This window comes from Labrus bergylta, chromosome 11 (assembly GCF_963930695.1).
Source record: "Labrus bergylta chromosome 11, fLabBer1.1, whole genome shotgun sequence".
NCBI lineage: Eukaryota > Metazoa > Chordata > Actinopteri > Labriformes > Labridae > Labrus > Labrus bergylta.
The window spans coordinates 23,147,392-23,160,918 of record NC_089205.1 but is presented as its reverse complement, the minus strand read 5'-3'; the positions used below and the strand labels follow the sequence as shown (position 1 = coordinate 23,160,918).

Genomic DNA, 13,527 nt, shown 5'->3' with positions numbered 1-13,527 from the left:
ATTGGTGCTTGAACAGGAATGATTGAAGAATTTAAAAAAAGACTAATTGACTTATGCATGAACATGACCAAGTTTAAGCTGTGTATTAACAAGGAAAAGACTTTTCACTCAAAGCTGCAGTCTGGACATCATCACCTTGAGTTGTGTAGTCAAATCTCTATATGAAGCTATTTCCTCTGAGCATAGTAACAGAGAAGATAATTGGCCACTTATTGATCATCTCCCTCCCCCAATCTTCTCCGCCTCCACTCCTTTTTTCTAAAAGATGCAAGAGGCATCACATGTGTGTGTGCGTGTGTGTGTGTGTGTGTGTGTGTGTGTGTGTTGCTCCCTGCCATGCGTGTGAATGTTATATGAGTGTGCTGGCGGGGCTCTAAGGGGAGGGCAGACGGAGCTGGGCTGGGGCTGCCAGTCTTTGTTCCAGCAGGAGGAATGCCGGTCGCAAACCAGGAAACGAGGTGAGGCTTCAGTCGATTCATCTCTCCTCCCCTCTCCTTCCTCCGCCTGGTTCCCTCCCTCTCTCTCTCTTCTCTCATCCGTCATCCGTGCTGCCAGGGATGCTGTTGTGTACTCGCCCGGTATGGGCCATTGCTGCTGTCGGCTCCATTTCTCTCCTCTGCGCTGTCTGGACCAAACGGTAAAGACAGCATCTTCTGCAGGCAGCAGGTTTGCTTCAGCACAGAGGATTTCTTGATGTGGTTGTGCGCATGTGTGTTTAGGGGGGGGGGGGGGGAGGCTGTGGGGTGTGAGTGTATCAGTCTATAGCAGCATAATATTCACTTGTTTCCTGGAGACAGAGCTGGTGGAGAGAGTGAAAAACTGCAGGATTATGCTGAGTCAAAGTGAGCTGTGTGTCGCACTGTCCCTCTTTCTTTTCTCTTAGATTTTATTTGTTACATAACATACTAATGCTTTGCTAAGGTTTCTGTGTTACTGTACACATTGTGCCTTACTTGTACGTATGTTACTGTACATCCCGGAGATTTCATGCCACCGACTGTATAGGACAACTCTGAATTAAGACTCATGATTCCTCCTTAGGCTGAGATTTCTCATCCACCTTAATCATGTCATTACTTTGCTTATGAAATTCATGCTGTAGTTGCTGCTTTATTTATGTCGAGTGGAGTATGAATCTCTTCTGAACAAAAAGTCTGCTGCACATTGCTGATGTGGGTTACAGTCCTACTAAAACAGGATTGTTTACACGGGTGCAGACTCTGTAGAGGTTCATAAGATCATAACAGGAACTCTTCCAGATCAAGGAGCCTTGATATAATAAGCACATTTTTGGAGGCAAACTGTACAGCGCTAAAACGATTAGTTAATTGACAGAAATAGATGGGCATCAATCTTTAGATAATTTTATGAAAATCTCATAAGTGATGGACAAACCTGGATTCTGATTGATTGTAAACAGTTTTTTAAACAGTTTTCTGATGTTACAAACAAAACAAGGTTTCCAGAAATAATCCAAAGTATAATCAATAATGCAATCAATCAGTTGCAGCTTTAAATGGGGATCATGTTGCCTTGGTGAAGCTTGAATACAGACAGATAAATTAGAATGCGTGTCACATAGCTCCCTGGAGATCTAAGCAGTGGGGGGGGGAGGCGTTAGGGCAGGACAGAGGAAATGATGGGTCGGAGCAGAGGTGGAGCTGCAGTGTATGAAATGAAAAAAAAAGCAGCTGACCATCCTTCATCACTCATGATGTCACAGCAGTGTCTCCCTGATGACTTTATGTGTGCAGACCTTTTAGAGGGTGACATCATTTCTGCTGAGGCTTCCCAAGTCTCATACATATTTCATCCTCTGCTCCCTGCCTCTCTCTCTCTCTCTCTCTCTCTCTTTGTTTCTCTGCTGTCTGATCTCTGATTTATCTCATCTGGAGCTGTTTCACCGTGTGTTTAGGGATGTGATCAATAGTCAGGAGGAGTCCCTAGTGGATAATGCCAAATCAAATCATTTTTGGATTTGAACGTATCCACAAACGGTGTACTACTGTTAACTCTTGTGCTCCATGATGAAGTATAAAAAAAATAACACTGAGGTCAAACTGTAATGTTGCAGAGAAAGAAGTTCATGTTTATGTCTGTAATGAACCAAACCGAGACACGCTTTGTTGTTGCCCTTCCTTTGACATTTAGTGATCTGTGAGCAAGAAGCTGCACGTCTAATATTATGACAAACACAATAATCAGTGCAGTAGACTGTTGTGCTTAATTACCAGTCCAGTGTATTGTATTATGTCAACACACACAGGGGTTTAATTGTTATGTTTCATCAGTAATTCATGGCCTCAGCCACTCTTATGTCAGGGCATCTTGGAAAACCAACAACATAGGAAAGAGTTTTTTTTAAAAAGACACTGCAGATTATGTGATTTTGTAGAGTTTCAAAATGGTTTGTGATTATTGCTAACCACATTATCTGATAGGTTGAATCATGATAATACTTTGCTGATACAAGACAGAAACAAGCGATAAGTAGGGTAACACTTTTGCAAAATGCAATATTGTGAAGCTCTAATCCTTGAATGCACATGTACATGCTTACATTTAAGGTTGATTTACGATCATTCCTCTTCATGTTTCTCTGGTTTATACAACTGCACTGTGTAATTGAATACAATCTCTAGCATAAGCATAAAAAAAACTAAAAGAGTGCAGTGCTGTTATATCAGACTGTATGACTTTAGCTTGTTGTACCTCATACACTGATATGAATGAAAATCCTACAATTCATTTACAATTCATTTATCAGACACTTTTATCCAAAGCGACGCACATCATCAGAGAGTAAGTACAGCACAAGCAAAGATCTAGAGAGGAGGAAACAAAATCAGTAAGTGCAAATGAACAGCTTGAAGTCCGATTGGACACACAGGTGCTGACAGGTTCTGCACAGAGGCAAAGCACAACATTGACAGTTGTAATCAGTATTCATGAAAGAGCAGGGTCTTTAGCTTTTTCTTCAAGGTGTAAAGGGACTCTGCAGATCGAATGGAGTTTGGTAGTTTGTTTCACCACCGGGGGGCGACAGAGGAGAAGAGTCTAGTTAGAGACTTCAGGGTCTTGTTGTGAAGGTTGGATCAGGCGCCTTTCATTGGCAGAGCGTAAAGGGCGGGAGGGAGTGTAGACCTGGACGAGAGAGTTCCTGTCCTCAGAATGTGGAATTTGTTTGACGCTGTCACATCACTTTTCCCTCAGAGTTTTACAGTGGTACAGCGGGTGTTTCAGATATCGTTGTACAGGCCATAGGTGTTCACTGCTGTCTATGTTTGCATTTCAGAGTGAGAGTGCCTTTGTGAAGGAGAGGGAACTGTCCCTGGAGCTCGCCAGAATCAGGGATGAAGTGGGTAAGTGGGATACAGCGTGACAGATATGGCACCACAGGGAGCAGAGAAAGCAGTGAGTCATACACTGCTTACTGTACATCATGTTTTATACATTGCAGAGGGGTGGAGAAGATTTGGCCCTGGGAATCCACTCTGCTGATCGAAATATTCCTCACACTGTAGAAATGCTTAAAAAATAATGATGGGGTTAATTGTGTTGATTAAAAAACACATTTCAACATCCGGCGAAAATACATATAATGAATTATTAAAAGAAGATATTAGACCAACTGAATACGTTGTGGTTAAATGCTTTTTATCTGGAACATTGCTTTTTAGGAATGTATTTGATCACCTTTATTTTATCCAGTGAAACTAAGGAATGAAACGGACCTAAACTCTATGTTGTGTTGCAGCTTTCAGTGTGGCACACTGGGAGAAACTGCAGCAGGAGAAGGAGGAACAGGAGCGTCGTTTCGAGACGGAGCTGCGGGGACTGCGGGCGAAGCAGCAAAGGGAGCTGGGAGCGCTGGAGGAGCGGCTGAAGGCGCAGCACACGGCCAAGGCGAAGAGCCTGCAGGCCGAGCTAAGAGGAGAGCTGGAGGAGCTGCAATTCAAACAGCAGGAGCAGGTGTGTGTGTGTGTGTTTGTGTGTGTGTGTGTGTGTGTGTGAGACGACTCCTAAGGCCCTAGTGTTATCTGAACTTCTATGCAGACACCTGTTAAAATGTATTTTAAAAAATGACAAATTTTCATCCAATCACAGATAATTGGTTCCAGGAATTCATGTCAGACATTGCATGTAGCCTCTTTCACTTTCCATATGACCTTTTTACCCACATTACCCCCTCTGACTCCAAAATCTCGTCCCTGTGCTGCAAAGGTTGCAATCATATGCTGATATCTGTATAGACTAGTACACCTTTAGTGTGTGTGCATGCACTAATCTGTCTTTATGTTTGTAAGAAAGTAAGTGTTTGAAGTTATTTTTTGACTTCGTATCGTTTAAATCTTGGCCTCAGATTGAGGAGATGAGTGAAAACCATGAGGCTTCATTGATGGAGATGGAGACGGCTCACAATGACACACTGGCCACACTGCAGGAGGAGCACGCCAGGACTGTGAAGAGTAAGCAAACTATTTCAACCATCGGCTGTACCAACTGAATTGCTGCAGGCAGGTGTAGACAGCTAATAATCAGTTATTTTATGATGTCAGATCTGAAGATGGCCCATGAACAGCAGACAAAGTCTCTGGAAGAAGAGTTTGCAAAGATCAGACTGTCACTGCAGGTAAAAAGATTTATTTTACACAAACATGTTAAGATACTATTTGTTGTGAGTATAATTGTAACATAAAGTATAATTGACATGTTAATATCCTCGTTTACACCAGGATCAGGTGGACACGCTGACGTTTCAGAACCGAAGCCTCAGAGATCGAGCAAAGCGATTTGAAGAAGCTCTGCGCAGGAGCACAGATGAGCAGATAGTGGTAACTACAGGACAGAAGCTATATAAAGTCTGTTTATTGGGTTTAAATGACTGATGGAGCTTTTTTACTAATGCAATCTGCTGTTGCCAGGATGCTTTGGCCCCATATAAACACATCGAGGAGGACCTGAAGAGTCTGAAGGAAGTTCTGGAAATGAAGAACCAACAAATTCATCAACAGGAGCTGAAAATCACGGAGCTGGAGAAAATAGTAGGCTTCAAATTTCTGCTTTTGTTAAGCAGCAAAAGAAAACAGCTTTTTTTGTTTGCGCTGACTGGATGTGAGGTCTTCAAAATAATAGACAAAAAAAAAGAAATGGTAATCATACTCCATTTTACATCTAAGCAGCGTCAAATGACACAAAGGGAGTTATGCAGCCCTTTTTATTTGAAAGAAGTTTGTCTCCCATGTAAACCTTCAGTATTTAACACATTTGTATTTCAAATGTTATTGAAGAATTTAATGTTGTGCACCGCTTCTGTTTTTGAGCAGGCTGAAAAGAACGTGTTCCTGGAGGAGAGAGTGCAGGTTTTGCAGCAGCAGAATGAGGACCTGAAGGAAAGAATAGACAAGAACCTCGCTGTGTCCAGGTCAGTTCACTTAAAATGCATTCTGGTGAAGATGTGGAACATAGTGCAAACATAGTTGCAAAAGGTAAAATATTTTCTTCTGCTGCAAAAGTGTATGGGCATATATATATATTTTTTAAATGTAACGTGTCCTTTTAGGCATCTTTCTGAGGAAAATGCCAACCTGCAGGTGAACGTGGAGAAAGAGAGCAACGAAAAGAAGCGTCTGAGTCGCACCAACGAGGAACTGCTGTGGCGTCTTCAGACAGGCGAGCTGAGCCCTCACATGTCCCCCAGCTCCTCCCCCCTCCATCGACCCCTCTCTGGACCAGGCTCCCCTGCCCGCCCTCACTCCTACCATCAATGACCCTCTGAATGGAAGCTCTTGTATCAAACTATTTATTTTATCTGGCATTTTATAACTCTTTGAATGTTCCTCTCGAAGACCAGGGATGGATTTTACACAATGGAGGTGGACAGACACACATCAGATTGTTTTGTGGGGGAATGCTGCTTGTATGTGTGATGCATTTCCAAAGTAATACCCTGGGATTTTTAACGTCTGACTTGAAGAATTGTATTTACGATCAAAAAGGGAATTCTCTGTACTCTTTTAATTCTCCCTCTACAACCCCACAAACAGACGTGCTGTGATGCAGCGGCAAATGAAAGATCCGGTCATAATACATCAGAGAGCAGGATCAGAGATACTGTGCCTCATTCCCATGTTTTTCCATCTACGTCTACACTTGCACCTTCTCATCCAGCGATCAGGATGATGGATGTACAAGAGAAACATAACATGAAAAGTGCAACCACCAACTCAAGAAGCGCCTTTTCTTTCCAGTTTTTTTTTCCACCAGCAACTTCGATCAAGGCACAGGCAACACAGGTCTACCTACAGTAAGTTACCGTCAAAGTGTGGCCTCTTCTCTGGGGTTAGTTTGACCTTTTGATGCTGAAATCTCTCATATATCAGGAGTGTTTGAACAACTACCTATGATTGAACCTCAAACACCCATCCTACATCCTACACTTGAACCACTGAATATCAGTGCTGACCTGAAATGTAAGATCAACATCATACATCCATTGAACTGCCAACAGAATGTTACTTTATTATTGATAATAATTGATTCATACTGTACATGAATTGCTCTCTTTAAAGCATGTTCTGTCTTCCAGTTCTAATGAATATTATGTAAGGATTACTTTAGGTGTAGTTTCCTCTGATTTCTTATCAAATAGAGAAATTTAAACAAGTAATCAATCATTATATTTCCAATTTTAGACAAATCTCACAGTTTCTGGGTGAGATGGCGCCCCCTACCTTCAGTCAGTTTAAATCGCTAAAGTAAAAGAAAAAAGTGCAGGATCTGTAAGAAGCACCAAAGAGGAAATAAAACACAGCAGTTATCATGTACTGTAGCTGTTGTATATCTGCAGGTCATTGCAGAATCAGCCATAAGCGGTGCAAACATTGCAGTTCTTGTCAAAATGTAAGAAAATTCAACATCTGTTCATTATGAAGTAGGTGTCAAGTTTAACAATAGGTTCTCTTTCTTTGAGTGTACCTCATCGTTGCTCTTAAAGTTGACTTGGATTGTTGCTGTTTTCTTCATTGATGTTTGTTTTCTGTGTTTTGAACCTCACCACAAAAAGTGATTAGCTTAAGTGATTAAAAAAAAAAAAAAAACAGAATGGCATACTGTCATTCACTCAGCATTTTTATCTCCCACAGACTTTTGGCTAAATTCTAAATCCAAATCAAAAGGTATCAAAAAAGAAACAAAAGTCTTGAAAATCAGCAAACTAATACCTCATGTCTCATTGTGGAGAATAATCTCAGGTGTTGAGGAGAAGCAACTGCCATAGCTTTTTAATTTGAATGAATTGTACATTTCATTTGTTTGCCTATGTTTACAGAACCTCTCAGCTCAAGTGTCACTTTTGCAAGATATCGTTTGTGAAAAATGATTTGGATGTACAGAATATGTGAAACCATTTGAAAGGGATCGGTGCAGTATGCAAAGATAGATTGAAGAATAATTACTTGTTTATAGTAATATGATATAAAGATCAGCTCCACAAGACACACCAAATGTGGTAAACAGCTTCAACAGGGACGTGGTTGGAGATGATTTGCATTTTCTGTCAGGACAAGTTGATAGTGTTTGACTCTGTGGGCTCAACTTTAAGGAAAATGATTGGAAAAGATTTTTCTTTCCATCAGGTTCTCTGATTGCACTGATTGTCTCTGTGTCCCGTGGACATGGCCATGTGCTCATTAAGTGAATGTTTGTCAAACACGAGAAGAAGTGCTGTTTCTACAGTTTACATCCAATGTCAGAGAAGGATGTTGTTTCATGTGACGTCTGGACTTTTGTTCATTGTTTACAGGACTTCTCTTGTAAAGAGCCTCCTCAGTAGTTCAAGAGTTATGGATGAGTTTTTATGAACGCATGTCTTTATAATGTTGTACATTATTTGTGTTTACATTTCTTGTGCATTTGATTTATCTTTCTGTTCTCCTCAAGAACTGCACCTGTAGCTTAGCTGGTGAAAATTTTGTGATCAGTGATGAGACACTAATGTCTAAACTGTCTATGTTGCACTTTGTATTCAAGTATTAAATCACAATAAGAAAATAAGTGCACAAAAGGGAGTTCTGGTTTCGATATATATTATAATATATGATTATTTTATTCTATCCTGTGTTATATTTATGAATATAACAATAATAGTAGAGCCTATCTCACTTTCTCTGCATAAAGTTTGAAATCACATCTATGGGCAGGGGGAAGATGATGGTGGAGTTCTTCTCGGCTGCGATGGCGTTGAGGGTCTGCAGGTATCTTAACTGCAGAGCAGAAGGCGACTCAGCGATAACCAGAGAGGCTTCTTTCAGAGCCCGCGACGCATTCATCTCTCCTTCTGCCGCAATAATCTGAAATGCAGAGAGTCAGACGGTCAGTTTTCCGGCCTTCTTTGTGATAAGAGTGTCAGGGGAGTCTTCGGTCGCCACCTTCACCTTAGCTCTAGCCTCCCTGCTGGCCTCGGCCTCTGCTGCCATGGCTCTCTGCAGCTGCTGGGGCAACTTCACATCCTTTATCTCCACACGCTCCACCTTTATGCCCCACGGGTCTGTGGCTTCATCCAGAGATTCCTGCAGGGAAATATTAGAGAACAAATAAACAGCAATCACTTAAAGCCACAAATCAGTTTTGTCATAATAATATATCAACCACATGACTCTTGTTCCAGCTCATCACTCTTGTAATAGCTGTTTAAAAAGAAGCAGACAGCAGCTTTATGCAAACAATCTCTGACAGCAGGTAAAAAGAAGAACATGTTATTTTGGAGGTTTATCAGAGTGACACATTTGCTGACACATTTGTCAGTGTCAGCGCCTTTTGTAGTTTGTGTGCCCCCTAATGGCCAAAGAAACAACTGCAGCAGCTTAATAGAGAAAGGAAACCTCTGAGTTAAAGCTTAACTACTCCGGTTCTCAGAACCAACGAGGGGGAGTTTGTCTTTGTCATTTTTCAACAACAGTGTCCTGAGGTTTTATTGACCTCCTAATGACTTCACAAACAAATCATCCAACAGGTCATGGCATTAACTAATTGTTTAAAAAGCAAACATGGAGGCTGGTATGCTGGATTTGACTTTCAGAGACAAAGCAACCAAGGTAAGGTTTATTTAACGTCTATAAATGTTTAAAAAATCTGTTCAGCCATTTATTGAAACTCAATGTTACACTGTCCTCAAACCGTTTCTCCTCACCTGCATGCTGAGTGATATTCCCTCTCTGTCAGACAGCAACTCTGCCAGGTTTTTAGTGCCGAGCACATTCCTCAGGGTGGTTTGAGCCAGCAGACGTGTGGATGAGTGTGCGTTGGACACATTGGCCACGGAGGAGATGGGGCAATGTATACGAAAGTAAACCACACCATCCACACATACTGTCACTGAGTCTCTGGTCAGAATCTTCAAAGAAACAAAACTCTATTATTTTTACCACCAATAAAGTTTAATGACCAAGGCATTTTTTTGATACAGGAAAGACACAAATGAAAAAAACTTAAATTTGATGTTAATAGAAAATGTACCTCTTGTGGAGGGATGTCAAAGGACACAGTTCTCAAATCAACCTTCACAAAGTTATCAGTGCAGGGCAGAACAAAGAAAAGTCCTGGAAGGAAACAAAGACCCTGCTTTAATTTCTTACACCACCATAGTTCAAAAAGAGCTTTAACAATCCATCCAGACAATCATCTAGTCCACTGTGAAAGTTATAAAATAATATAGAACCAAATGAAACAAGTGTCACCCATTCACAGAGCATCGGAGTGAATCATCTAAAATGACATGATGGCTTTGTGAAAGCAGTTTGTAGTTTCTAAGTAGATAAAGTCTAACTGTATCACTGTTTACAACCAACTTTAGAATCCCCCACTAAAGCATGTAATCATAGGCATTATAATGACAAACCTGGGCCTTTAGGTTTCCTGTCTGTTATCCGTCCGAGTCTGAAAATGACGGCTCGCTCATACTCATTCACTATCTGGGTGTAAGAAACAGTCAGCCATACAGAGCAGACAAGGAAAGACAGTAAAAAACAATCTGTTAAAATGTCTCATGTGTGACATAAGTCAGGCAAACAGTTAATGATGAAGTAATCACATAAAAGTCGTCACATGCAGTGCATGTTAATATAAAAATATATAGTCTATACTGGTTTATTATATACTCTACCTTAACACACATGAAGAGTGTGATGGGGAAGGTCACTCCTATAAAGAGGAGGGAAAAGATGACCAAAATCCAGCCGAAACATCCCAGCCTGCCTGAGTTTTTATCTGAAGAGAGAGAAATAAACGCTGTGTTGGAGTAGTGTGTTGTGTGCAGTGTTTGCATGTCAGCTCATGTGTCACCAGATTTAATTAATCTCTGAGGGAAGACACGCAACGTCAAAGGAAGTCAGGTAGGGTTGTGTAAAGCTACTGAACTCTTCGTATACATCTGCTATGAAATGCTGAAGCTGTAACTTTCAAGCCTTACTGTAGAATTTCACTTTCTATGGCTGCAGGTTTTCATTATCTTTAATGTGATGGCTGTTAAAAAAAAAAGAAGAAGCTGATCAGTCACTTAGTCTATAAAAAATCAATCAAAGAATCTGCTCAGCACTAGTTTGGTGCAGTTGCAGAAAGAAGCAGCAACATGCTGAGCTTTAGAGTGCTTCTAATGCTGTGGATAGAAAGTATAGCAGCAACTTGAGTTATGAGAACATCAAATCGACTGAAGAGACAGCACACAATGTGTACAAGTCTGTATAGCAGTCTGAGTTTCCGCTTGTCCTCGGTCTGAAAACAGTCCTAAAGCAACATTTTTTTTAAACAGACAAAGCATGTTCATTTGCAGCATCTCACTAAACAACACAAAATTAATAAACTTAGAAGTATTCTGCTCTCTTCATATGTCATAATGTTCAGTTAAAAACAAAAAGGGGTTGGGGGTGTGTGTGACAATACATCCAGCCTATCAGGATAATGGATCATGAATAATGCTGTAGTTTAAATAGATGTCTAAGAAGCGCCTGTGCCAGTTAAGACTGGTATGAACTACTCCCATGAATAAAATAATCAATTAATGAAAACAACGATATGATCAATATTTGTTAAATTGATTTTCCTTATTACATGCCTTATTTCTGTTTTCTGTTTCCTTCACCTTCCCCCCCTCAACACAATAAGCTGTACTGTTGTAACTTCAATAATTATTATTTAATGGTTTTAGATGTTCAATAATTCTGAACATTTAGGGAAACAAAAAATGTTTAAATGTGTGGTAGGTAGTGTTTTATAAAAGTACAGATCTAATACAATAACCTGGCTCTAAATTGTCTCTGTGGTAACAAAGAGATTCTTTGACTATCAGAGGCAATCCTACAGTTTCCAGTTCCCTAAAGAAACACACTTTGTACCTCCAAACAAAAGATTTTCTGTTTTAAAAGATCAACATAAGTAATTACCTTCGACATTGTCCTCTGCGTTGATCTGAAATTTTCCTTGTGTAACCATGTCAGCCGTGCTGGATGTTGTTGAGATCATTAGTGAGTGTGTTGTCAGTGTGATGGAACAGAGTTGCTCTTGTTTACCTGTCTGTCGTCCCTGTGGGGGTGTGGCCTGTCCCCTTCCCTCATCACCTGCTGCTTTAATGATCCTGAGACACACACATACTCTCACTCCTCACCTAGTGGGTGCCCACAGGTAACATGAACTAAAGAGCTTAATCAGCCTCTATGTGACTTCTGCATTAGAAATCTTAAATTCCAGTTCTTGTGCTCTCCCATTATACTCTAACATGCACGTCCAGTAGTCTGACACCTGCTGAGTGCAGGTTATGAATAAACAATGGGAGGCAAACAGTCAGGAAACATGAGAGCTGTGCTAGCACAAGAACATGTAGTCATGAGTGTTTCTCTCCTTACTTTATAATGGAAGATTACCAACATTTTCATTGTTGAAAAATTAGGCAGGGGGTTTTCAATGTATTAGATTTTTTGTTGTTTCAAACTAAAATATGAAAATAAGTAAAACGAAGATGGAAAGAGTATGTGTGAGGCCCAGTGGAAGAGAAGAAAAATGTTCAAGTAAACCCACAACAAATTACCTAAGAAACAACAAATGTAATCAACTTTACATCTACCACACATTGTAATAGTAACAATGTGTAATTTAGAGTTATATAGAAACATTATCTAATCTTGTTAAGCTAACAATCATAATAACCAGCATACATGCGTCTTTTTACCATCTTTCCTCAGTAAGGTCCCTTTAACCTTTAACCCAGGCTCAGATGTTCTTAACTCTACACACACATGCTTCCTCTGCTCTTTTACAGTAGATATAACGTCGAAGACGAACCATTTGAAAATTGACTTTTTTAGTTTTAATTTAAAAACTTCACCTTTTTTGGAAGGTCAAATCACTTCCTCATTTTTCCAAGAAGTTGCTGTTTTTCTTAAGTATTTCAAAAAGGACAAGTGATTCACTTCTCCTTTTAAAAATAAATGTATTTGGAAAATGAGTTTTGCTGATGATTTGCTTTTCAATTTTTCCTTTTAATGAATTTATTTTTTAACAGTTTTGAACTGACTTCTTTGGTTTACAGTCACAAATGCAGAAGAAACAGGCTGACTGGTGGACTTTTAACACTGAATGGCAGAAGCTTACAGGAAAGAAGGAGCTGGCTGGTGGGAGAAATAACAGAAGTAGGGTGAGGCAGACGGGATTAAAGAAGCTCAAAGGATCAAGAAATCTGTGTTGGTACATAACAGGCTGACTGATGAGAAAAATGAAAATGGGTAAGCTGGTGAAACATTTTCTTAAAAGTTGCAAACATTTCTGATAAAAGTGCTGAAAATCCCAAATTCCTAAAGATTTCCGATGAAATTCCTTAACAATTTCAAAGAATGTTCCCAAGTGAACATGAAGTGTACACATGTAACTTTTCTGAAATTCTAGAGAAAATGTTTCTGCAAATTTTAAAACATTAACATGAATTAAAAACATTAACATTTTAACAACAAAACTCCTTGAATCTTGAAATTCACAAAATTTTTTACATTTCTCAACAACTTCCAAGAAAATTACCCAAATTCTAGAAATTGTTTGATGAAAGTCCCGGCGAATTTCCACGAGATTTCCCAATTATTTCAAATAATATTTAATTTCCGCTAAAACTCCTTATAATTTCCAAGAAAAGTCTTGAAAGAAATTCTGGCAAGGTTTTCTAAAACGTCCTGAAAATGTCCTTAAAACTCACCAAACTTTGCACATGCGTGAGAAAAGGTGAAAAATGTTGCACTTTGAGTCTCCAGATGGCTGCAGTAAACTATAACCCCTTGACATAGGCACAAGGTCAGACTTTCCTGACGCTAACCCAACAGGAAGTCGGCCATTTTGATTTAATTTCAAGGAATATTTTTTATTTTTGTCCCATTTCGAACTAACCTTCTGTAGGCCTTCCATTGGATACTCTTCAACTTCAAACAAACAAGACCTTGACTTTGAGTTTTTGCAGAAGAGGGTGTGGCAATGGCAGGAGGTTGTTATGAA

The 13,527-nt window shown here is 39.9% G+C and overlaps 2 protein-coding genes across 4 annotated transcripts in view; one reads left to right on the top strand and one right to left on the bottom strand.

Annotated features, from left to right (window-relative positions):
• The window catches only part of mtus2b (microtubule associated tumor suppressor candidate 2b), a 24,542-nt gene extending 16,487 nt beyond the window's left edge, over positions 1–8,055 (top strand). The window contains exons 8-15 of one of the 2 annotated variants that reach the window (XM_020646297.3): positions 3,296–3,362; positions 3,758–3,972; positions 4,364–4,469; positions 4,560–4,633; positions 4,737–4,835; positions 4,926–5,045; positions 5,328–5,425; positions 5,564–8,055. In XM_020646297.3, the coding sequence (XP_020501953.2) occupies positions 3,296–3,362; positions 3,758–3,972; positions 4,364–4,469; positions 4,560–4,633; positions 4,737–4,835; positions 4,926–5,045; positions 5,328–5,425; positions 5,564–5,771 (987 nt within the window). In that variant the 3' untranslated portion in view covers positions 5,772–8,055. Of the gene's footprint in view, positions 1–3,295; positions 3,363–3,757; positions 3,973–4,363; positions 4,470–4,559; positions 4,634–4,736; positions 4,836–4,925; positions 5,046–5,324; positions 5,426–5,563 lie in introns of both variants that reach the window. The other variant, XM_020646296.3, reaches the window with a different exon arrangement.
• Positions 7,269–13,527, bottom strand: stoml3a (stomatin (EPB72)-like 3a). 2 transcript variants are annotated; one of them, XM_020646299.3, is made up of 7 exons: positions 11,439–13,527; positions 10,163–10,266; positions 9,899–9,971; positions 9,517–9,599; positions 9,191–9,394; positions 8,436–8,570; positions 7,269–8,351 (listed from the first exon to the last, which is right to left on the bottom strand). In XM_020646299.3, the coding sequence occupies exons 1-7, from the start codon at positions 11,515–11,517 to the stop codon at positions 8,160–8,162; spliced, it is 870 nt and encodes a 289-aa protein (XP_020501955.1). In that variant the 5' UTR covers positions 11,518–13,527; the 3' UTR covers positions 7,269–8,159. The 2 variants fall into 2 exon arrangements, with proteins under 2 accessions (XP_020501955.1, XP_065816169.1); XM_065960097.1 differs by having other exon boundaries at positions 11,565–13,527.